Here is a 25,824-nt window from a genome sequence, read left to right as displayed (position 1 = left end):
CCTTCCACCCTTTTTGGGAATTGTTGGTATATTAATTATCGTTATATCTTATGTAATCTGTATACTCAATATTCTATTTCCTGCTTACAATTATAAATCTCATCACCAGTTCAATTTCCATCATCTAACACTCATTTTTTTTTAAATATTTTTTTTATATTTTAACTGATGCATGTAGTAATATTGTTTACGATTTTAATTTTAAAATATGAAATTTTTTAATTGTTTATTATACAATATTAATAGTGGATTTATTTCATTTAACAAGAGATGTCGCTTTTTTATATACAATTTACTTTCATATTAATAGAATACATATTATTTTAATATATCACTAATTGAATATCTTTTCTTTAAGATTAATATTATTTATGCTAATCAGTTATTTTTACTTTCAAATTATGTTATTAGATTACCGTTGTTTGATTTAATAAAGTTACTTCTGATATTCTTAATTCTGAACTAATTCCTACAACTTTACAAATTATTTTTTCAAATTCATTTTTATAGAGATATATTGAATATATTTGTTGAGAAGGTGATGGGGGGGGGGTTATGCTAAGGGATAATTTTTATTTAAAAACAATATTTACAAGAACATGCAAATTTGCGATGAAGAGGGATATTCCCCCTCCCATCCCCCTTGATTACGAGTCTGCTATAACTAGTTACACATCTGAAGTTATATAACTTACCATGCTATATATCTAGTAAGTTAGGTTTTTGACAAAGTAATTTATTAATATAAATATTATTTTTTATACCTATTAAAACTCTAATAACATATGTATATATGATAAAATAAAATTAGTTTATATAATTATCTAGTTTAATTAAAAAAATTTAACTAAATTTAAAAAAAAAACTATCCGTGTTACTTCGAATTTCAATTCATATGATCTTGTTAATGTTTTAAAATTTAAAATTTGAAATTTGTATTTCGGTTTCAATACTCTAATTATGAATCAAATTCTAACAACTTCTTTATTGGTTATAATTGCATTTGTGAATATATCAGCCCTCGATCTAAGTACAAAATATGTATCTATTAATTTTTTTATATATAGACATATATAAACATCGAAATTAAGAAAATATGGTTCATAATTAAGCAATAATTATATTATATATTTAAGATAACTTTTATCTGTATGAATAGATTATTCTTAAAAATAATAACTTTTCATTCAGTATAAATATCTGGATTATTTAAGAACAAATATTATTATTACTTGTTCAAATTTCTTTAATATTTTATAGTTATTAATACCCATTCTAGTACTGTTAAGCTTGAAAATGTTAAGTTCCCATTCTTTAAATTTTATTAGGGCCAGAATATTTTACGGCCAAAATGTATTTGAATAATTTTTAAAACAATATTAGTATTACTACTGTACAACTTATTCCAATTAAAAATAATATCCAGTTCTATAACTTTTTCTCTAAAATTTGACACATTTTATAGAATTATGAAGAATGCTCCAAGTCTAGTATTGTAGCCATGGGGAGGGTTGGTTTCCAAATTTGTTTCTGATGACTTATAAAAAAAACCCAAAATATTGGCCACCAAATTAACTTTTACCCACTTCTCTTTAACTGAAGCATCCTGGCTATTGACCTGCAAGTCCCTGATAAAAGCAAATCTTACATTTTTTGCTTTAATTATTTTTGTCCAAATTTTGTTTTAATTTTAAAAAATACCTATTTTTTTTATTTATTTGAATTTAAAAAAAAATTGAATTTAATGATAAAAAATTTAGACTAAAAAACTACAAATATATAAATATATGATAGTAATAAACATTTGAGTAAACTTTGAAAAAATATATTGCATCTGATGAATAAACCAATTATAACTATTTCAATTTTGTTTCACTTTTTCTGTAATTAATTGTTTTGCTTTTACTATTGGTCTTATAGTCCTGTTTGCATATATAATTCTTTTACTCATAAAATATACCCTATTATAAAATATTGTAAACTTGACCATATTCTTTAATTTTGCCTCATTTGCCTTGTGTGCATTATTTTAATTTTACATGAACTAAATATCATTTAAATTAAATCTTTTTTTAGCCCATAAAATAATTAATTTTGAAATTTCCAAGAAAAAATTACAACATCTTACTACTATATAGATATCCAAGTAGAAGTTATGATGGTCTGAGATGACCTGGGAATTTTCTATTGGCTTCTTTGGCCTATGCCCCATAAAATATACTTTGTGCAAGTTGTCCAGTGTGAGCCATAAAAATTTTTATAAATGAATATGACATAAATTTGTCTCAGCATTAAAAAAATTTTCACAACTTTGGCCTAGCACCTAATAATATTTTGAACAATCTGTATGGTCCAAAAATATTTTCTCCTTATTTGTGTGCCAGGCTGTGTTAACCTCCACTTCCATGTGTGGACACTCATACTCCATACCTACTAATCGATTATTTTTGTAAAGATACCCTTTATTTAAAATGGTTATTGGAGATCAGCTTGAATTGACCTATGACCTTTTAGGATTTTTAAAAGTGCTTTTTTGGCGCAATCTATTATTTTATGAAGGGGAAAAAAACATATAATAAGACACAAAATTCCAGGCTGGTTTGATCTGAATAGACCGGGTTTTGGACATAATCATGCATATTTCTGATACCAATGGCGGATACCATATTTTTTAAAATTCGGTTTATTTCATTCCATGACTTCCTTTTTTTTGTTGATAATATTTTTTAATTATAAATATAACATTAATTATTATTGAATAAATATATCTTATAGATTTTACCTTTATATGGTGCTTACTTTATGTATTTTTAAAAATAATTGATAATAAACTCATTAAAATAATTCCTAAAATGAATAATGAATAAGATACATTTAGGCCTAAAATAACTTCATTATAAAATTAACCAAGGTAGCTGGGAATTTTATCACATAAAAAAAGTTATAGTATTGTTAATCGGCTCTAATTGAGCCCATTTAAAAAAGGCGAAATCAATATTTTTGCCAGAAAAATATTGCCTAAGCCTCGAAATTTTGCTAATAATAGATCAAACATTTGTGCTATATATGAGCAAAATCTTCAGGCTTGCTTAATATATTTCTGAAATTTTGAGTTAGCCATTTTTAAAAATCGGTTCTAATCGAGCGATTTAACAACAATTAAAAATAACTGATTTTTCCAATCACCATAAAAATTTAACTAGAAAATTTTATAAATTTATAAAAGTTACAAATCAAGTATTAAATCATAAATATTTCAGAAATATATGCTAGATGCTAATTATCAAAAATCATTAGTAATTAATTATACATTTGATCATATCGGAAAAATTAAAGTTTGATTTAAATTTAAAAAACCAATTTTTTGATATTTTTTTAAAAAATTAACGATTTAAATAAACTCTGCTTTAAAGTGGTCAAAATATTTTTCTTAAAATGACATAAAATTGAAAATAAAAACATTTCAAATATATTCTTAACCTATATTTATTGCATCATAACATTTTATAAGACTTCTTGAACATCTTGTCTTTTTAATAACAAAAATAAAATTAATTTAAAAAATATTAAAATTTTTCATTTTATCATAAAAAAAATTAACATCCAATTGAAAAATTTCCTTCAAATAAACATTCATTGAGTTGATATATTTTCCATCTGATTAACGCTATATTAACTAATATTTTACCTCATAAAATATTTTAAAAAAAATTATATTAGTTTGAGCATGAAATGATACATTACGAAATAAAATTTATATACATTATTAGTAAACAGGTGGAAGTCTTTTTGATCGCCTTAAAGTTCGCTTAATGGATCCGATTCGGCCATTGCCTTAAGATTAAGAGGTCAAAGACCGGATCAACATCAAAAGACCCCATAAATTTTGAACAGGGTTTTGACCTTCCTAAATCGAGCCGATTTAGCGTAACCCAAAAACTAAATTTCGTCCAAAAGTGAAAGAAGCATTCCATGTCAAATCACACACCTCACAACTCACTCCTCTTAATAAAATGCATTAGATATGTTCTAGCCATAAGCCCAAAACAAAATCATCTAAAATGAAAAATTAATCATTTTTACCTTCTTGATTTTCACATTAATCGCTATATATTAAGAAACCTAATAAATTTTGTAAACTAAATGTATTATTTATAATTAAGTAAATAAATGAATTTCATCTTAATTTATCCTAAATTCAACAAAATATTGAATCAATATTAATTAAACAGGGGAAAAATGATTATAAGATATTTTTTATATCCTAAATTTTAACAATATTTCAAAATTATTTTAGGAATTTAGTATGCCAAAATATAATTTCCGGATTTACAATGCATAAAATCATTTATAAAAATAATATTTAGTAATATTTAAAACAGTTTATATGCCAAATATAGGTAAAAAAAAATTTATTTGAAAGCGAAAACTGATAATTATTTAAAATACAAGTAAAAAAGAAAACTGATTTAAATCTGATTTAATCATGCCAGCCCTACATGGGATCAGAGATCTTCATGAGCCTTGATTTTTTGACCAAGCCCTGCCCAGGCCCAGCCCACATTTAATATTTAAAAAAAATCCAAACCCATAATAATTTTAAAAATTTTGCCCAATCCGAAAATTTAATTTATTGTATTCAATAAAAATAAACTATATTTAGGCGTATTTGGGCAATCATTTTGTTTGTGATACTGAAATTTTATTAATATTAGAAAAAATAAATTGGAACATTTTTTCAAAAACCTCGGCCCAGGCCCGCTAGAAAATATTTAGCCGTGGGTCGGCTAATAAAGGTCTCTGCATGGGATGCCCTTTGTTGAGAAGTAGGACTGTATCGATCCACATATTTTTCACCGATATTTATACTGATTTTTCATCACCCCCCTTTGAACCAAATGTAATTAAGAAATCAATATTTTTAATGCAAAAGATCGAATTATGCATTTAATTTTATTTATTTCTACAATTAAGACCATAATTAAAAAATATATATTTTAATAGATATAAAATTATTTTAATTATGTAAAATAAATATACTGATATTTTTTTTCCTGAATCCATGCCCACTTCATAATTGTTTGATAAGTCCATAAAATTTTTTTTTATAAGAATTGGAGGAGGGCAATGTCTTCGAAAGAACAATATCAAATTTCCAACTGGACATAAGATGGCCACCATGAAAAAATTTATTTTTTTCCCTTCTCATCTTAATCAGTCATTAAACTAAATAATATATTTCGTTTACAAAATTTATTAAGTTTTTTTGATATTATTAATTATAAGAAATGAATGTTTTACAAAGCAAGAAAATAGTTTGATTTTGTAAACGCCCTTTTATTTCGGGAAATATGAATCGCTAAAAGAACTACTAAATTCCTCTCTGGGTTATAATTAAACTAATGTTAACCATCATACAATTTTTGAATAAAAATGGAAAGAAGTCGGCTGAAAATCCCCTTGATATGGAATTACTACGGAGTTTTAAAAAAAATCTATAATTATTAATTTGAGACATTTTGACTAACTCTTTACTACTATATAACATACATCTCCAATGAAGTGCGTTCACCTCATTCACTTTTTTTTTTTTAAAACATTTCTAAAATTTGAATTATGGTTGATAAATAATTCTATAAAATATTTAACGATTTCTCATTTTTTTCGAACGACAAAATAATTATATTTAACAAATTATATATATAATATTTTTAATTTTTTTTTTAAACCGTGACTTACGGGGTTGGCTAAATAATTTATTTTAATTCTGGAGTGGAATGGAAATTAGATATTCATTCTTTTTTTAAGGATCTATTTATATACTTTTTAAATCGACCCCCCCCCCTCCACCGTCCCTTTTTAAGTGATCCGCCATTTTGTGGCCTTTTTCACGATCAAATGGAATCGATCTATTAAAGTATTCGTTTTCAGCCTTGAGACAATTTACGTTTAGTAAAAAGCAAATTAGCAATAATTAAGAGAAAAATAATGGAGATTATCTATAGAATCAGTTAACTCAAACATTTTGAATGATGTTATAAGAGCACCAAGCGTTAAAATGCCATTCTGAAATGGTATAACCCAACCTTTTACCTTTTTCTGAAGACGTTTCTTTTTTATTTAAAATGGTAGAAAACTTGATTTAATGACAGTCTATTTTTTTTACCATCTTTAAAATAACGTCCTGCATGGGAAGACCCCTTTTGACCGAAATGGCTTTTCTCGATTATAGCTCGCATAAATTTTCTTCGATTTTAATTGGTCCAATTTTAACTTTAACTTGGTTATTATTTTTTAAATATTATTTTTGAATATTTCCATTCATTACTCGGATAGAATTCGTTCATGGTGATAAAAAAAATATTTTTAGAATTAAAATGTCTTTTTTTTAAAAAAAAATAAGTATGTACGTGGTTTTTGACGAAAAATGTTTTACCTGTTAAAATAGCTTCCCTAATTTTATTCATTGAGGATTATAAAAAAATATTTTTTTTAGTATAGGCAAAAAATTTGACTTATAATAATTTATACATTGACAACAAATGGAAGTCATAATAATTATATTTTTGTAAAAAAAATTCATTTCTAAGCCGACGGGTAATAATTTTTTTTTTTTAAAAAAAAGCATAAAAGGGCAAACTTAAAAGGCATCGAAACGCTTAGATATTTTGTCTGTCAAGATGAGTGGTTTAGGAGGTCGGGTGCAAACATTTAAAAACATTAATATAATAAGATAGAAGCCCATTTAGTCAGCATTGGACACGCAGTCTTTGATAAAAATTGTGATTTTAAAGCATTTTTATGATAATTGGCATTTTCTGACGAGATTAATTTTAAACCCTGAACAGAACTATTTATATTATTTATTTTTTTACAGTGCAGTAGTCGAACTATAACCTTTATAACATCGATTCGATATTTGGCAGATATGGTTTTACAACCCAATGTTATATATTTATACGGAAAAGATTATTCGAGAAAATATAAATTTTAAGAAAATTTGAATTTATAAGATTTCATTTTTCTTAATAATGTATGTAATTTTTTAAATTTCAAGGATATTTTTTATTTTAATGCGTTTCACATTTTTTCGCATTTTATTTTTTCACTTATATACAATATTATATTAATAATATATTAAATTATTTATAAAATAAATTTAAAAATATTAGATATATAATTAATAAATAATTAATGAAAATGTGGCATTTCGATGTAACTTATCTTTAATTATTTATTTTTTAAATGTTACAGAAATAGTCCTTCATATTAAATCAAAAAAATTTCCATCGTAAATTTTAATAATATTTTTAGTAATTTAATATAATACCGAAAGATCCTTTAAATTTTTTTAAAGATTTAGGTCTACATTTACAGTAGGCGCTAAATACGGCGATGTCCAAGATGCGTTATTTAGAAGATAAATATCGTGATATTATACAAGCTATGCTATCTTTTAGCTATAAATTGAGAATCGAGAATCTATTCACTCCCCCCCCCCCTTTACCATCTGATCCGATTTCCATTATATTGATTTAATTAAAAAATTTTAAAAAAAATTATAGATGTCCTGCTATATTTTGCCTCATTTAACAAAAATAATTATTTTTATGTAGATTCGAAAGTAAATTCTTAGCACTTTAAATTATATCGAAAAATAAAACTTATTTTGAAGCGATTTCTTCCTATTTTTTTTAAAAAAAAGGTAAGATATTATGCAAATATACTAAATAATAAATATTTCGTAATCTTTTAAGCTCACTTAATAAATATTTGTTTTTTCAAATTCAAATTATACGAGCTGAGCTCTCTTTTAAAAAGTGAGAAATTTGGACTCTTACAAAAGGTGTGATTTCGCATAAATTTAATTTTACTAAATTAATCTGTGATCTTGAGTTAATTTTACTATGCAATAAAATTGATAATTCCCAAACACATTTTCTTTATATCCCTTGAGCATTCAAAGGTATTTAAATGTTGTTTTTTTTTTAAAAAAATAAACTCTTTTTAAATGAATGCATTTAAACATAAGATTAAATTACAAATTTTTTTTTTATTAAAACAAATATTCCTATCTTATCACTTTGGCACAAATATAATATTTAGTTAATCCTCCTATTCATTTTACTTTACATTTTTTTGTTTGTTTGCTTTTTTTAAAAAAAAATTATTTTAAAAGTTTGTTTGCTGAGCAGGTACGAAATTATAAAAAAATTTTTTGGAAGAGTTGTATTTTTTTTAAAAAAAACCTCGTTCGCATTCTGCTCCCTTCTCGAGACTTAAGTCTCATTTTAGCGGATCGCCTCCTAACAAGATTTTCCGATCTCATTCGCTAAGCCATATATTATTTACTTGCTTTTGTATATTGCGCATCTATGAAAGTGAATCTTGTTTACTATTAACGTGATTGACCATCGAGTTAGATGTGCGAATAGTTTATTTTTTGTGAGATAGCATTTTTTTGAGTTTAACCCATCAAAGAAACATAGGTCTGACTTTGAAAAAAAAAATAGCTTTAAAAAGTAATAGCACCTATAATTTTGACCTTAAGCTAAGTCCATACCATAGCGCTCCAACATTCGAAAAATTGAACATATCGTTAGTCATAAAAATAACTAAATATGCGATTCTAATTTATTCAGTGTATTAAATATATTATGTTTTATACACCTATTACCCTAAAATATGGATAATTTTTATTAAATGCAACAAGCAGACGATAAAAAAATATCCAATTGTAAGCTAAATTTTGCAACGCTCAATTTTTGATTTGCTATCTTCATTATTAGACTCTCAAACTCTGGAACACTCTGGTACTACTCTAGATTTACGTAATAAATATCTATTTAAAACAAATTAAACTTTAATTGATAATTATTCTCTCTAATAATAGGAAAAAAAAGTAAAATATAGGTTAATTTTTTTAAATATAAAATTAAAATATAAGATAAACTATAATAAATATATGGGATAATAACTGAAAGGAACTCCTTTTAAAACGCAAGCAAACTCCCCATATAATTATTATCTTTTTTTTATCATAAATATTTAATTGATCAAGACACTCGTTAAAAAAAATATCTTACTTATTCTCTTATTAATAGTATAATTAATAAGAGAATAAGTAAAGCGTTTTAAACTCGAATAACACATTTCAAATGGTATCATTTCCATTTGGCGTTAGGCTGCATTTATAGTAAACGCGATTTTCTCAAGCGATGCGATATTAATAGCTGCGTAATCTGCAAAAGCAAGCTATAACAATTTATAAATACTGAACGAAAAGATCGCGCTAGCTGTTTACGTGTATTAAATTATTATAACTGTGCCGAATCAGCTGTGATTTCGCTAGCGATTAATTTTGCATCGCTTGAACGAACCGCTCTTACCAAAAATGCAGCGTTAGAAAGCATTTAAATAAAACGCGGAATAATTTTTTTTTAAAAATACTTTATTAAAATTTTAAATCGACAATTAATCATAATAATATTCTATGAATGTATGTGAAACTTAACCTTTACATGCGAGTATAGCTAAAGAACTGAGTTGGTGTTGAATCAAGTTTCATTACATACCTAGGATAATAAATTTATTTTAATATTATATTTCGAACGTCTCCCTTATTTTTTTTTCCCCTTTTTAAATTTTTAAGTTAACATTATTTGTTTGTTCCTTAAATAATCCATTTTTTGTAAAATTGAAAATCCCGCCTCACGGCAAGACGCCAACGCTCAATTTGTCTGCACTATAACCCTTCCAGTTAGCACGAATTCGCGGCGACGTATACAAAATTTTTTATATACGTCCCTGCGAATCGCACCTGCGAATGCAGGTAATGCGTGTAATTTATTTATGTTTTATTGTATTATATAATTGAATATTATGACAAAGAAATAAAGGCGAATCTATCCTATTTTCATAATTAATTAAACAATTAGCCTCTAATGATCCAGATGTCATAATTATGAAAAAAAAATTTAATAAGAGAAGAAAAAAATTGAAGAGGGTAGAATTTGATAAATATCTTGAGAATCAAATATCTTATTTTTTTCGTATGTTAGTTGTCATTTTAGAAAATAAGAAATGATTAATATAGTAATACGCGAAACGTATCAGGTCAATGCGATGAAATACTTTTTATCGAATTTTTTTAGAATTCCGCTAAATTTTTATTACCAAAGACTATCACATATAATAATATATCCTAGTAAGTGCTTCATTATCTTCTCTCCAAAAAATAAACTATAGCGATTATTTCGCTGAACTGTATTTGCGATGGGGATTAGCGATAAATGGTTGGCAATAAAATTAATTAGCTATAAAAATGTTACGCAAGTAGATTTTTCCATGACATAGAACCACGCGAAGGCATCTAATCTTAGGTAGGGCGACTTTGGAATGGTAGCTCCCAGATAATGTTTTTTTTGAACTCCGTTATTTTATCAAAATATATATCGGGATAAGACCATTGACCTTCTCTATTGCGAAAAACGATATTCTGCTATATTTTAGACAGTGTTTGCTAATTTTTTGACGCTGCAGGAAAAGCTGCATTTTTTTAGTATCAGCTGATTAAAAATTAAATATGTGATCAAAGTTTCGAAACTTACTTTTATGGATGGCCTAAACAATTATGCATTGGGGAAAATAAGCTTCTAGCTTTCTTTTGAAAAAAAATTATATTATATGTTTATATATTTTTTTATTTAATAGATTGCAATTTACACAGTGGATTCTGTGATCAATGCGTCAAGGCTTCAACCAGAGTATACACAATATTTTATTATATAAAATTTTAACCTACCCCACCACTGATATAAGATGGCCACATTGGTATGTTAGGCAAGAGTAAAAGCTTCAATAATCCTGCATATATAATTTCGCGCGTTTTAAATGAATGATAGAGACGCCGCGAAAATGACTAATTATAAAATCGTCCAAATTTTTAAAATAATCTGCAATATTTTCTAAACTTCCGAATTAGATTTAATTTTTTTGAATCATTTTTTTAGAAATAGAATTTTCATAAAGAAAAGAAGTGAATAGGCAAAGATTAAGCTTATTTTTTTTAAGGTAATTTTTATTTATGAATCCAATATAGGACCTAATCTCTAGAAGGGTGCATGAACCGGGTTTAACCTCTTGTTATTCAAACTCTTTTAACGATTATTAATAAATAGTTTAATGATTGATAAGTATTAGTAAAAATTTTTAGATTAGATATTTTTGGTACATTACTAGTTGACGGTGCTAAACACTCATGTTCTTGAATATATTTATTCCCTCTTCTAGGCCACAATCAATAATGTTTTATAGGGAAAAGTGCTTTTTAACCTATTTATGATAAGTTTGAATGTCAAAATGTTCGAACTTAGTTTTTAAAGATTCGAACCGATCCGAAATTATTTCTTACAATCGAATATGAATCATAAATCGTTTTTATCTGAGCCGTCGTTACGGTTAGATTTTATACTCCCCACCCTGAATATTTCATAGAATTCCTAAATTTTATGTATAAAAAAATATATATTAGTGTTACTTCTGTTCTTCGGATAGGATATGTAGGCCTTACCCTTACAGGCAAGGATTCCCCACCCTGGCTGGCGAATGCAATTTAAGGGACGCGCATTGGGCCACCTGTTCAAGTATATAATATATTAATTAACCTTAATTGTTTTTAAGTTTCTTCGTTATATACGATTAATTGGTATTATTTTGCCCAATTTTTTGAACCTAAACAAAGAGAGTAAGAATCGGAGTTTTAATATTTCTTTGAGAGAGAAAAAAAAATATAAGACAATAATATAGATTATAACAAAAATTGGGGCATACGAGAAAATTTAAAAATATGATTTAATTTTTTAAAAAAAACCCAAAAATTTAGCCATCATTTTTTTTCAATAACATTGTTTCTTTCACTTCAAATATTTTATTAAAGAAAAATTTACAGGAAATTTTTTTTGCGAAAATTATATTATATCCGAAATCACAAATGTTAATAAATTCATTATTATTTGAGATTGAATAATTGTATATATATCTATTCTTAATCGTAAAATTCGATTGAAATGCGAATACCGAATAATTTTTCTATATCTAATAATATTTATTCTACCTCCACGTCGTCAGCTCTTAACAATAAATATTTTTTTAAAACGACTTGTATACTTGTAATGGGTCTTTCTCAGATTTAACCGGCTTAATCTTCGAAATGTCAGTCAAAATGATTTAAAATCTATCTCGACCTTCTTTTTTTTCCTCTCTTCAATATTTTATCGCTTTAAACCCCTACTTAACTAGTGTTGTTAAAAAGCCCGACCGATTAAAATTTTAACCAAAAATAATGCTATGTAAGCCTCGAGATTTTGCAAACAGATGTTCAAATCTTTCTATCCTCTATGAGCAAAATCTCTAGGTTTACATGACATTTATTTTGGCTAATTTAACAAAAATACCGCTTACAACATGTTATTATGTAATATTTACGTTTATGAACTTACATTACTCACTTTTCCCTCCCATTAATGTATATATATATTATTTTTTTTATTGATTTTCATTTTTTCCCCGTTTATATTTCTTATTTTTATAAAATACCTTATTTTTTTAGATCGATATTTTATTCACCGAGAAAAAAAATGTTTATATTTTTTAAAATTACATGTTATTTCCTACCCCCCCCCCCCCTTATTTAATTAAAAAAATTAAAAATTAAAACTCTTATAAAAAGTAAATGTTTATTAATTTTAATACAGTTATAAACCTTTTAGAATGTAAAGTGTTATGCCAAAATAGAATTTTTTTTGGCAAATTGTATACGATATTTGAATTTAAAACGTTTCTTAAAATAGTTTATACCTTTTTAATATATAATTTTTTTCAATCCAATATATAATTAATATTTGATATGATATTTTAAATTATTCTATCTCTATAGGTGTACCGGGTACAAATTTCGATCGGTATCGGGTCGAATCACATTTTTTACCAGGCACCCGGACATATTCGATGCTGATCCTATATAAGGATTTTAATAACTAACTTAACTCTTATATCTACAATTTAAATTCATTAAATATGGTATTAAAAATAAAATAAATAGCAAAGATCATCAAGGTTATTGAAAATTTATTGATCATAGTACAACCCCAAATTCGACTATACAGGTACCCCCCCCCATATCTTTTCCCTACCTACTTCCGGGTTTTAAATTGAGCCAACTTTTCTTGACGTCCGGCGTTATAAAAGCGACGAAATGTCTCGTAAAACTCTTAAAATTGTGTAGATTATTTTTAAAACTCATTCATGTCCACTTGTTTTTTTAAAAAATTATATTGAATTCTCGCACAGCATATACTCAAGACAAGATGCTCATCCTATTTTATTTAAAGCCTTAACTAAAATCGCGGAAGGGCCTTCTTATTAATCAAAATTATCACATTATGTTAAGCGGGATTTCATGTATATTTTGCTAAATTTTAGTATCATCAATTTCTATGAATAGTCACATCGCGATATGGTTTGTGCAAAATAAATGTAGACTTACTCGAAATTTTTTTTTGGGGAGAATTTTATGGAAGTATAAACTATTAATTTTAAATATTTCGATTTTGTCAACACGGATACCTAGATAAATGAACAAATGAATAAACAAAAGGGGGATAAAAAAATTTTTATTTACTACTTAAATTTTTTTTGTCTAACCTATATCCTTGTATAAAGAAAAGAGAAACGAAACAATGTTAATTACAATTCGGCACTTAAAAAGTATATATAACAGAAAAATTTTGGCATACTTAATATGTATTTTATTTTTCTTCAAAATAATTAATATATATACATACTGTATTTGTATATTTTAAAATTTCCTTGTGTTTATAATAAAGATATTATCATTTTTAAATGTGTATTTTTTTGTGTGTGTTGTGTTTTGTAAATTGTAATATTAGTAGTTCTATATAATTGCATCCATTTTTATTGCATATTATTATTTTCGTTATTCAGTTAATGAATGAAAGAATTGTAACTTTGATATCATTCAATTATTATTTTTATTCACTGCATATGATTATGTTTAAAATTAACTGTTTTGACCAATCATACCAACCTAATTTCTATCAACCTTATGATTGTTAAGCCGCAATTTTTGTCGCTTCATCCATATAGCTAGAAGTCTCAAGTTGGATAGTTCCTTCAAAATTTGTTCTCATTTTTCTCTTTTCCTCCCATAACTAAATATCTATCCACACCTATTTATTGTTTTATCACGTGATTTTATTTCATTGTAGGACAACTTATCTTCATTTTAACCCTTGACTTCTAGTTCTCCTCTTACCATTTTCAATATAATAACTGTATCTTCTAAGTATCTGAAAGAGCCCTTTATTAGAAGACTCCATGATTTTAAGAATATTTGATTGGTTGGTTTGGCTCTTTATTTTATCATATTTTTACTTAAATTTATAAAATATGCAATACTGTGAAAGAAAATATGTATTTTTGATAAGAGCCCATTTTAAAATTTTAACCAGGGCTGTGAACCCTCTTTCTAAAAAAAGGGTTTGGGTTTAGGGTTTGGTGTTCAGAAAAATTTTAATTAACATAAAATCACTAATATAAAAAACGATTCCACTAAAAATGTTTTTAACATTTAAAAATGTTGTTTAAAATTTTTATAATTTAAAAAAAATGAAATAGAATAAAGAAATTTTAATAAAAAAATAAAACTAAAAGTAAAGAGAAAAAAAAGAGTAAAGAAAAATTTTAAAACATTCTTGAAGGGTTCTAGTTCAATAAAATATCAGTTTTCTAGGTCTAAGCCCTGATTTTAACTTCTCCATAGTATCGACTTTGGCGGCGGACTACAAATTTGCTTTATAATACCCTTTAGACCTCCCTACGCTATGCTAAAGCTCCGATGACTTAAATAATTTAATTATAAAATGGATTCTGACTTTCTATGTTTATTAAGAGAGTACCCCCTCCCTCCCCCCGAATTCCTAATGAAATACCATCTCCCATATTTGAAGGCCCTGTTCATTAAATATCCTTATTAACAATTTTTACCATATTGGCTGTCTATATCCTAGTTTAGTTTCGAATAAATTATCTTCTTATATCAATAGCTACATTTTACCCAACGAGCAACTGGGGCCCCATTTTTAAAACACTCCATATTTATTTATTTTATCTATATCGCTCACAGATCTAATTAAATTGAGAAAAGGGTTGAAGAAATGATATGTCACAAGTCGCGACACAATCTGTAAATTTACAGCTCCTTTGAATGTTACAATTTTCATCGTTCTATTTATCGTTTAAATCGTTTTTTTTAAAGGATTTATTTTTTTTTTTTTTCTTAAAAAAATTCTCCCCCTAATCTTTTTCTTCCTTGTTTTAAGTAAATATAATAATAAATAAAATTATCTAAATATTCAATTCGAAAAACAATTTTCCTTTTTTTTCTCGTATGTCTCCACTCAGACAAGATTATAAATGAGTCGTGAAGTTAAGATTAGTAACAGAACAAACACATGCAAATTTTTATCTTTGTCGCAATTTTACACTTTATATTTAGTATCTATTGTTTGTCTCTATGTAACATAAGCCTATTACGATTCCATCTTCTCTTTTTATAATTTTCATTGTCAATATCTTTATAACTTTATTTTAAGTTGAATTGGATTAATTATTTTTTTAAATTATAAAATAAAATATAAATATAATAGAGGATAGGATTGGGCAGCGCAATTAATTTTAAAAATGAAAAATTGCAATTACTCCTAATTTTTGTAATTGATTACAATTACTAAACTGTAAATACTTAACTAAAATGGGTAAAATGATTAGGAATTTGCAAGTAAATCTTCTCTTTATCGCTACCAATATTGAAATTACCATTATTTAACCATGTTGGATTGGATTATAATTATATAACATTGTGTCAAAGCGAAAAAGTATTTTCTAATGCTGATTAAATGTAACAATTGTACTTTAAAAGTATTCTTTTTTAATTGTAGGGAGTCTTTTCTAACTTGTCGCCGCTCTTTTTTTAAAATTGGCTATATTTTTTATATATGCGTTTAGTAGTTTGAAATAAAAATATATAAGGCGGAAAAATCATCAAGATTGGATAACAATTTCGGGATATTTTTTATTTGGATTTTTTTAGAAATATAAGATATTTACATTTTAGATCATTTTTAACCCTTAGATTCAGTCTTACTATCTTAGCTGAAAGTAAGGAGGCGAAATAGAAATAAACAATTTTCATAATAGATGCGCATACGCGTTACGAGGAGCTACGATGAAAAAATTGGGACGCGTTCCCCATACTAACAAACTTTTTCCATTTTTTTCCCAATTTGTTTACTGATTGAATAAGATTAGAAATAAATTAAAAACCTACTTTTGTTACACTGTAATATTGTATTCATTATATCTATATTTTTATCATTTCTGATTACAAAAAGAGTAATTGCAATTTGTAATTTAATACTAATAATTAATTTCTACCCAATCCTGGAGAGGAATAGAGTTGCTAATTCTTTTGTTTAGAGAGTGAGCAATTATTTTTAAGAATTTCTCGATTTTTTTTAATGATAACGCTTTAATTAATAACAATTTATTACCTGGCTTGGATTATTGGAATGCCTAGTGTTGTTTAACTGCTCAATTTGAACCGATTTTTTAAAAAAGCCTAACTCAATGATTTACCCAGAAAAATAATGTCTAAGCCTCGAGATTTCTCGAATAGATATCCAAACGTTTATCCTAGTATTGTTAAAAAGTCCGATTTGGGTCGATTTTTTAAAAAGACCCGATTAAAGATTTTAAGCCAAAATGATTTTATGTCAAGTCTCGAAATTTGACAAATATGTTCGAACCTTTCTGCTATCTATGAGCAAAATCTCCAGACTTACAATAATATTATTTCGGTTATAATCATCGGGCCTTTTTTAAAAAATCGACCCGAAGTAGGGCTTTTTAATAACACTAATTTTTGATATCTTCAGGATTGCGTAATATTTTTCTAGATAAAATATTGACTTAGCCGTTTGATAACACCAATAACAATGAATGATTTTTGGATTTTTTACAAAAATACTAAAAATTAGGATAAACGCTAAATAAGGAAGGTAGGTTAGTAGCTTCTATAACTATAATTTTAAACCCACATAAATAATTCTGAGGTTGGAGCTTAAGAAAGCACTCCAATTGAATCTGGCCAAAATAATAATATATAAATAAATTTAATAATACTTTTTTTAAAATATTTATTTGTTTTATCCCCCTCCCTCCCCTCCCTCAACAGTTCCATTATCTACTATCATAATCATCGCGGTCGTTATTTTGTGCATCTTACTTTCCGCTCTTTTCAGTTGCCTGTGTTGTTGTTGTGGGTGGTGTTGTTGCTAGAAAAAAATAATATATACATATATAATACTTGACAAAAAGAAATCAAAAATTAGAAATAGACCTAACTGCCTTTACTTCCTCCCTCCTATCTTATCGAATTAACATATTGTTTCATTTCAAATCTTTGATGATATCAAATATACGTTTTTTTTTTAAATTATCACAGTTGGTTCCTTACCCAGGAATAAGAACCCCTTACACAAACAAACAACGATATATTCTGTATTGTATATAATAATAATTTTTTTATATTTTTGCTAAATGAATAATCAATCCTCTTTATCGCTTAATTGTTTGATAGGTCGAAAAATATTAAATGGAGGAAAAAAAATGTCGAAAATCGATATTTTTAAAAAAAGAGAGGGAAGGGGTTGAAGGATATTCGGGGACAATTTTTCCATGGGTTATTCAACTTTATTTTTATTTTATTTTTTAAAAATATTTTTAAATTTAAAAAATATAATTTATTGTTTTTTTTTTCAAGATTTCCCTCTTAAGATATTATATATTCTGAAATTGTACCCTGTCCACCCTCCCTCTATCAATCTTGCATTTTTGGTGAGTTATTGGATATTTTGTCTGCCAAAATATAGGTTGGTTACTTAGGTGTTTTTTTATTGTATAAGTGATAAAAATTGAATTTATATAGAAAAGCAAACATTAAAAAAAAATAAAGAATAATTAAATTATCATTTTTTTTAACTGCTTACCTTCAATTTTATACAAATTTACCATTTGAGGACAAAACCTGCCTAATTATTATATTAATTTTTTTTAATGATATTATAATTATAGGATAAGGAAATTGATATTACACTAAGATTGTAATAAATTTAATGATATCGTTTTTTCATTTATTGAATATCATATACATTTAGGCTATTATTATTATTTTTATATATCTCTTGCCCTTTTACGCATTCATTCATTCGTTATATATGCATTAGGGAGCTATGATTTTTTTTTAAATGTCGGGAGGTTCTTGAAAAATTCCTTCCATTAATTTTAATTTTGGCCAAATTTTGCACATTTTAAAAATTACGGTGAAACTTGAATAAATTGACCTGCAGTTATGGGTTGGTCAGCTTAATAAAAAAGTTTAACTGTATAATGCTATTTTTTTAAAAAATATTTTATATTATTATGCGCCACTTAAATTTCGGGTTCTTTATTTAAAAAAACTGTTTTTTTGCGAAATAATGTTTTTTTCTATTTAATATATTGCAAGGAGTCATCCTCCTTTACCCCGCTATTATAATAATCTTCAAAAAATTCATTCATTCAATATGTCAAATAAATCATTGAATCAATTTGCGATTTTTTTTTTACTATTATTAATTTATCAATGAGTATTTTTTACTTATATATTAAATTTATATTTTATAAATCGATTTAGCGCCAATTTGTTGATATTTATATTATTGTAATTTCTTATATATTTTATAATTTTAAATCTTAATATACTAAATATTGATTATTTCAATTTATTTTACAAAAAAATATATATATCCATAAATAAAAATAAATATTTTTTTGATAGAAATTAGGTAAGAAAAAAACTATTTAATAAATCATTTCAAGTTAATGGCACACTAAACAAAATTAATAAGTTGCTATAGGAATGATATGAAGTATATGACAAAAAAAACATTAAGAAACAATTTGTTTTTCATAAAAAATATTTAATGTCATTAAAAGAAATTTATGGAAAAAAAAGAAATATTTAAATTAGTTTTCTTGATCGCGTGATTTATCATGTAGTTTGAATCGAGCTACAAGCAATAAAATATTGTGCGATTTATATTTTGCTAGGACACCTCTCAATTATGTATTTAATAATAAAAAAATATTCGGAGGATTTGAGGGAGAAAGAACTAGATCTTAAATATAATATGGAATTTAATTTTTTATTCATTTTAAAGGTAAATATAAGCCTTAATCCGTTTAAGAAGAATAAAGAATTAAGAAGGAAGCTGAATAGAATATGGACGAAAAACCTTATAGAAAATCATTTTTAAGTCAAAAAATACTGACAATAACACGTTAAGAATAAAAAAAAATATAATATTTGTTAAAGTTATTACGAGATACATAAAAATGGATAAATCAGGGGGGGGGAGGTAAAAAAAATGAAATAAACATTTCTTGAATTTTTTTTCCCAGTAAATTTACTCATCATCGTGATTTTGATTGGCATTGGACTGGTTCTTTTATTATTATCCTTCTTGTCCTGTTGTTGTTGGTGTTGGATCCGCAACAGAAGGAGACGTCAAAGACAGTTAAAAAAATTTTTATAATTAATTATATTATATATTTCAAAATTCGTATAATTATAAGTTATAATAATCATTTTTTTTAAAAAAAAGTTAAGAAATGAAATGTGTTTCCATTTGATTATTTATATTGGCATTAGGAATATAAATGAGTAGTGTTGTTAAAAAGCCCTCCGTTCGATTATAAAAAATGGCCCTTTTAAGATTATAAGATTTTGCTGACATCCGGGTAAAATGCTTTGACATTTATTTGCCAAATCTCGATGATTGCATAATATTATTTTAGCTATAATCTTAATTGGGCCTTTTTGAAAATCGACCCGAATCGGGCTTATTAACAACACTAATAATGAGAGGGAGGGATATTAATTTTATCAGTTCTTTCTTGTTAACTTGCTTTGTTTAGATTTGTTAAGATTTTATCGCTTCTACATATTATCAATCAATATTTTTTTGATACACTTGACTTCAATTTCTTTATCAGTGTTGTTTGATTAGGGAAAAAAAAATTGAGATTACAAAATATGTGTCAGAATTTTTAAAAATTCCGGGCCGAAAATGATCAAAAATAATAAAAAATTCAGGCCGGGTTCGTAAATGAATCTTTTTTCTAATCCGAACCGTACCTAGAACTGTTAGTTATTTCTGCATGCTTCTCATATATATGTGTTAGCGTCAATGTGTTATTTTTTCAACTTTAAATCATTTTTTGAACGCCTTTTTTAATTTAAATATCGGATTATCGGAAATATATTCCAGCATGTTTTGAACACTTATCTTATGAATTTTATAAAATTTTGCCCTTAACCTTTGAGTCATTTATAATGTATATAAAAAATTCATGCAAAAACTTATATAAATTATATTAAGTTCAAATGTTCTTAGCGAAGTTGTCTCATATTTATAGGGTAGGTATTCCAAACATGATAGAAAACATTTCCGGTAAAATTAAAATTTTAAATTTAATAAAACGCTCTAGTTGAAAAAATAACACATTGCCGGAAAAAACACATTTAATAATGAAGTGAATTTTAACTGCGAACCCAGCCGAAAACTTTATCCATTTCGGTTTTTGGAATTCCGTCTGGACTATTACAACTTTTTAAACCCTAAACCTCACCAAGTTTATACCAAAAAATTATAACTAAAATTTTCATAGTACGAATCTTGTCAGTCGATGTATGACTTCCTAATTAACATATCTCACTGACTAATAATTTGAGAACTGAAGAATATAGATTTTTTTTTTGGGACCAGAAATTTATAAGTATTTTAAGAAATGCAGAAACCGAACATCAAAATTGAAATCCTACCATATTTTTTTGGCCAAAAATAAAAAACATTTATAATTATAAATAAATTAACAACTATAAGATGGCAACGATTAGAGGATAAGCAGAAGCGAGAGAAGGAAGAAAGGGAAGCCATACATCAAGAAAAGTAAAAAAAATTTTAATATTACCTATATCTATAATATAATATATATTTGTTCTCATCAAGATGTTATGCCAAACAATTATTTATTTATATAAATTGCTTTCCAATAAATTTGCCGTGATATTTTTTTTTTAACCAGAATTCATATTTTTATAATTTTAAAAATAATCAATTTGCATTTATTCGTATTTTATTTTATGACTTTTTTTAAAAAAAAAAATATCTTCAAGTTACAAAAAAAAAATTAACCTTCAAATTTATTTTGAGAAAAAGATTCACATTTTAAAATAGAAGATGTGATTTCAGCTATAATTAATCTATTCATTTGGGATTGCTCGTGTACCGTTTTCTTCAAACCCCTTATTAGAACATAATTCAAGCTTAAAAACGAAGCTAGAAAATATTTTAGATGTGTTAATTAGTGTTGTTAAATGGCTCGATTTGTACCGATTTTTAAAAACGGCGAATTCAATATTATTCCAAGTCTGTGTGACATCTATGAGCAAAATCTTAAGACTTGCGTAATGTTTTTCTGGATAAAACATTGAGTAAGTCGTTTATAAAAATCGGAGCCGTTTAACAACACTAGTGTTAATGAAAAGCACAAATATGATATTCTTCCAAAAAAAATCTGGTTAGGAAAATTGAAAAATTATTTTAAAATGATTCCTTAACTTTAAAAATTTTTAAAAAATAGATAAATGTTCGTAATCTTTCATAGATACGTTTAATATAACATAATTATTGGCTGGTCATAGTAGAATAATTAAACATTTTTTTATGTATACCAAGATCTGAAAGCAAAAATTAGTCATAAAGCGATATTATAGTTATTAGTTAAATAGAGATTAGCTTCGTTTTTATTGTTGTAATGTTTAAACAAGGTATTTACGATTATTATTTATTGGCTTTTATTTTTCTGTTACTTAAAAAAAAGAAGAATCTTTTCAGTGATTTTCCTTTAAAAATACTATATAAAAAAATTGATGTAATATTTAATTTTAAATGAGTGTTTTAAAAGGCAGTTGCTTTTTTTTAAATACAGTAATTTTCGGAATCGAATATCCTTTTAATTAATAAAATATCCGACTCATAATGATCACAAAGGTTTTATGCTTGCTTCCATTATAAAAACAATAATTTTAGCTAATCTTCAAAAATCCTCTTTTGAGGAAATTATAACCGATTTATATTCTTTATATCGGCAATCACTTAAACTATGCTTCTTTTTTTTTAGCTTAGGGGTAGGGGGGTTGATTTTGAAATATAAATATCGACTACGCGAAAAGTAGCGTTGAAACTATTTTTTGACTAGTTGCAGTTATATTTTAAAAGTAATTAGCTAATTTTTACCTTATATACAAATAATTTATATGGCCCATCAGTATTTTTTATTATATAAAATTTTTATTAAAGGACAATAAACGAAAACACAATTTTAATAAAGAAATAATCGAACTGAAGAAGATTTACCATATAATTAATTGTTTGTATTGGGAAAAAACGGATATAAATAAAAATATACATTGTTGTATAAATAACACAATATAATATTTAGTTTTCATTAAAATTTGAGCTTAATGAACCTTTCGCTTCCCCTTCCCTATGTGCTAGTTTTGTTTTCAAATAATTTTAGACTGAAGATCACGGTCCGGCCTTTGGTCCGAACCAAAGGCGCCATTAAACCTATTCGAAAAAAAATATTTTCACTTTTCTCTCAATTCTTGTTTTAATGATTTTATTAAATATATAAAATATTTTATTTACGCTAAATCAAATCAAATATTAATATAATATAATGTATTAAATAATACAATTTATTTAATTTAAAGATAAAATGCCTTTTTTTGACAAAAATTACATTTTCATTGTCTCCTCTAGGAAAGTAATATAAAATAAAATATATAAAAATTACATGTATTGAATAATAAGGCAAATTTAACGTATAAATTTACCCTAGACTAAACAAACGTTTTAGGTGAGTTCTTTACGTATGAGTATTTAATAAAAGTAATTTTAAATCTGGAAAATCAAAGATAATAAATAAGATATATAGATTATTTAACATATTTTAAAAAAGTAGCTTGAATAGTAACTGGTCACGTTTGTCGTCATTCAAATAAGTATAAGAAGTAAATAGACATTTTTTACACTAAAATTAATTAGTAAGTTTCCTTAATGGCTAAGGTTTTGCAGATCTTTAATATAAATATTGATATATTTATTTTTAAAATATCGTTAAACTGAATTCATAGGAGGACGTGATTTAACAGCTGATCGAGTTTGTAAAAAAATCTTTTAATAAGACATTTTTTCCTTATCATTTTTATTTTAAATTTAAAAAAACATATAATCTAAAATTATTAAGGAATAAAGAAATATTGATCTCATTAATAAAAAATTACAAACTCGATCAGCTGTAAAATCGCATTGCATCCAGTAGGAATTCAGCTTTAAATTGCAAATTTAACTGGGATTCTAAGTAATTTTGCTATTGAACTTTAAAACAATATGTATCAATAAAAGTAATATCAATTGTCATATATTTTCGTTTTATGGAAACTCGTCTATTTTTTTTACCTATTAATTTATCGTATTTTTCTAGGCAATGACCCCTATTACGAATGAAGGCCTGACAAAAATACCCCTATATATATCTGAAAATTTAAAATCCTTTTTTTTCTCAGAATTCCTAAATATTTTGTTAAAATTAGGGTATTTCTACCAAGGATGATTATCATAATGAATAATTGAATTGGATTTTTAATAAGCAAATCAGATATAATTTTATTTAGATATTCGCGATTTAAAATAAAAATAATTTCTTTTATAGGCATTATATTATCTAAATTATATATAAGTCTGATTAAAATAATATTGCCTAGGCATTATGTGACAAGCTCGTAAAATAATTTTCTCAATATAATTAAATACCCCTCTTGTTTCTTCAACTCAAATTAACATCGCAAGGTTAAATTAATACTTTTTTAGACGGTGACACACCTGCATGTGATATCAATTTATTGTTATATTTACCTTTACTTTTCTTAATTTTACATATTTTAATGTCAAATGTTTGCAATGTTTACTTATAGCATATTATTTTTCAAAAAAAAATTTAAAGGCAAGTCGAAAGGAAAGCAAAATGGGATGGCATGAGACAAAAATATGGTAAAATCATATTTAAATGCTATATATATAATAAATTTTAATTCTATTTTCTGCAGGTATAGCCAATCAAGAAGAAGACTAAAGCAATCGATTTTATTTAATATAACTTACCAAACAACCAAAAAAAAGAGAAAATTTTTATAAAACAGTATTTATTATATATTTTTTATTATTATCGTACCTGTAATATAAGAGAAACGCGGCTATATTTAAAAGAAATATGAATTTTTAATTATAGTCATACATACTCATATGCATAATTCCTATCTTATCGGACTTAGTCATTTACTCATTGGATTCCTTTGTTTAAATTTTATGTATAAACATTCCGCATTTTTTATAAATTCTATTAAGTATTTAATACTATATCTGGCAAGGGCTTAGAGCAATTTAGGATGATCTCCTATATTTAACTCATTCTGTAACATTTCCAATTCATTAATAGCCTTTATTTTTTTATAAAATGTTTTTTTCATTAATGATTTTACATAATTTTTCCTCTTTATAAATTAAGAAACCCTATATATCAATTTCAATTCCGAATTTAATTCATAATTATTATTTTTTAAAATTATTATTTGGATTTATGAGTTAGATTTTTTTTATATAAGAAAATATATCATATATTGGCATAATTAATTATTATTTTTATATATTAATAATCTCATAAATAAAATCTTCTAAGGGTATTATATATGCCTTAATTTATGATTATAAATATTTATTAAGCTGAATTGATACACAATTCCATCTGCGAGTCTTGATGCAAATTTCCAGAATTTTTTTGTTTATGATATTTTTTTAAGTTACAAATTAATAAAATACAAAGTGTTGTTATAAAAAGAGTTCAATAAGGGGTTTTTTTTATTCATGCTTGATTCCGATAATTTAAGAAAAAATTATAATTGATATTATAAATATTATTTTGAAATTTAGTTGTAATATGGTTAAATTAAATATTATATTAACACTTATAAATAAGAGTTAGGGACAAATTTTAGAACTGGAACCCCTTTTTTAAAATTTCTAGGAGCAAGTTCTATCAACAATCAAAATGTTGCTTGGTTCATTTTAGGTAGGGGGGGGGATTGTGGTTATTATTTAAATTTTTCCATTGCTTATTAACAAGAATTGAGAATCTAGGATTCGCGTCAAATTAAGAACCAGAATCTTGTGCGCTTTTAACCATAGGTCCTAATCTATAGTAAACGCGCTATGTACAAGCATTGCGTTATTCAACGCTATCTTGATCACAGCAATAATTAATAGATAATGCTGATAAATAGAGATAATTATTTTACATAATATTTTGAAAATATCATATACACTTTTATCGATTTGGCTATTATTTTTATAATCGTGTCGCATATTTTCTATTATCGCAACATATGTTTTTCAAATTTTATCATGGTGTTATAATCATAACGCTTCATATTTATAAATTATATCTATTTATTGTAATTTTTAACGCATCGCTTTAACATAACGAATTTACTATAAATGAGGCCTTAGGATGGTATTAAAA

At 25.5% G+C, this 25,824-nt stretch overlaps 1 protein-coding gene across 1 annotated transcript; it reads left to right on the top strand.

Moving 5' to 3' along the window:
* The first annotated feature begins 883 nt into the window (after positions 1-883).
* On the top strand, positions 884-24,925 carry LOC135923625 (pituitary tumor-transforming gene 1 protein-interacting protein-like). The gene is made up of 7 exons (XM_065458471.1): positions 884-1,030; positions 10,714-10,766; positions 11,534-11,645; positions 19,582-19,696; positions 21,066-21,131; positions 24,253-24,299; positions 24,356-24,925. The coding sequence occupies exons 1-7, from the start codon at positions 961-963 to the stop codon at positions 24,379-24,381; spliced, it is 489 nt and encodes a 162-aa protein (XP_065314543.1). The 5' UTR covers positions 884-960; the 3' UTR covers positions 24,382-24,925.
* Positions 24,926-25,824: the final 899 nt, after the last annotated feature.

Source organism: Gordionus sp. m RMFG-2023, chromosome 2 (assembly GCF_954871325.1).
Source record: "Gordionus sp. m RMFG-2023 chromosome 2, tfGorSpeb1-WG-v2, whole genome shotgun sequence".
Classification (NCBI taxonomy): Eukaryota; Metazoa; Nematomorpha; class Gordioida; order Chordodea; family Parachordodidae; genus Gordionus; species Gordionus sp. m RMFG-2023.
This window is presented reverse-complemented; position numbering and strand designations above follow the sequence as displayed.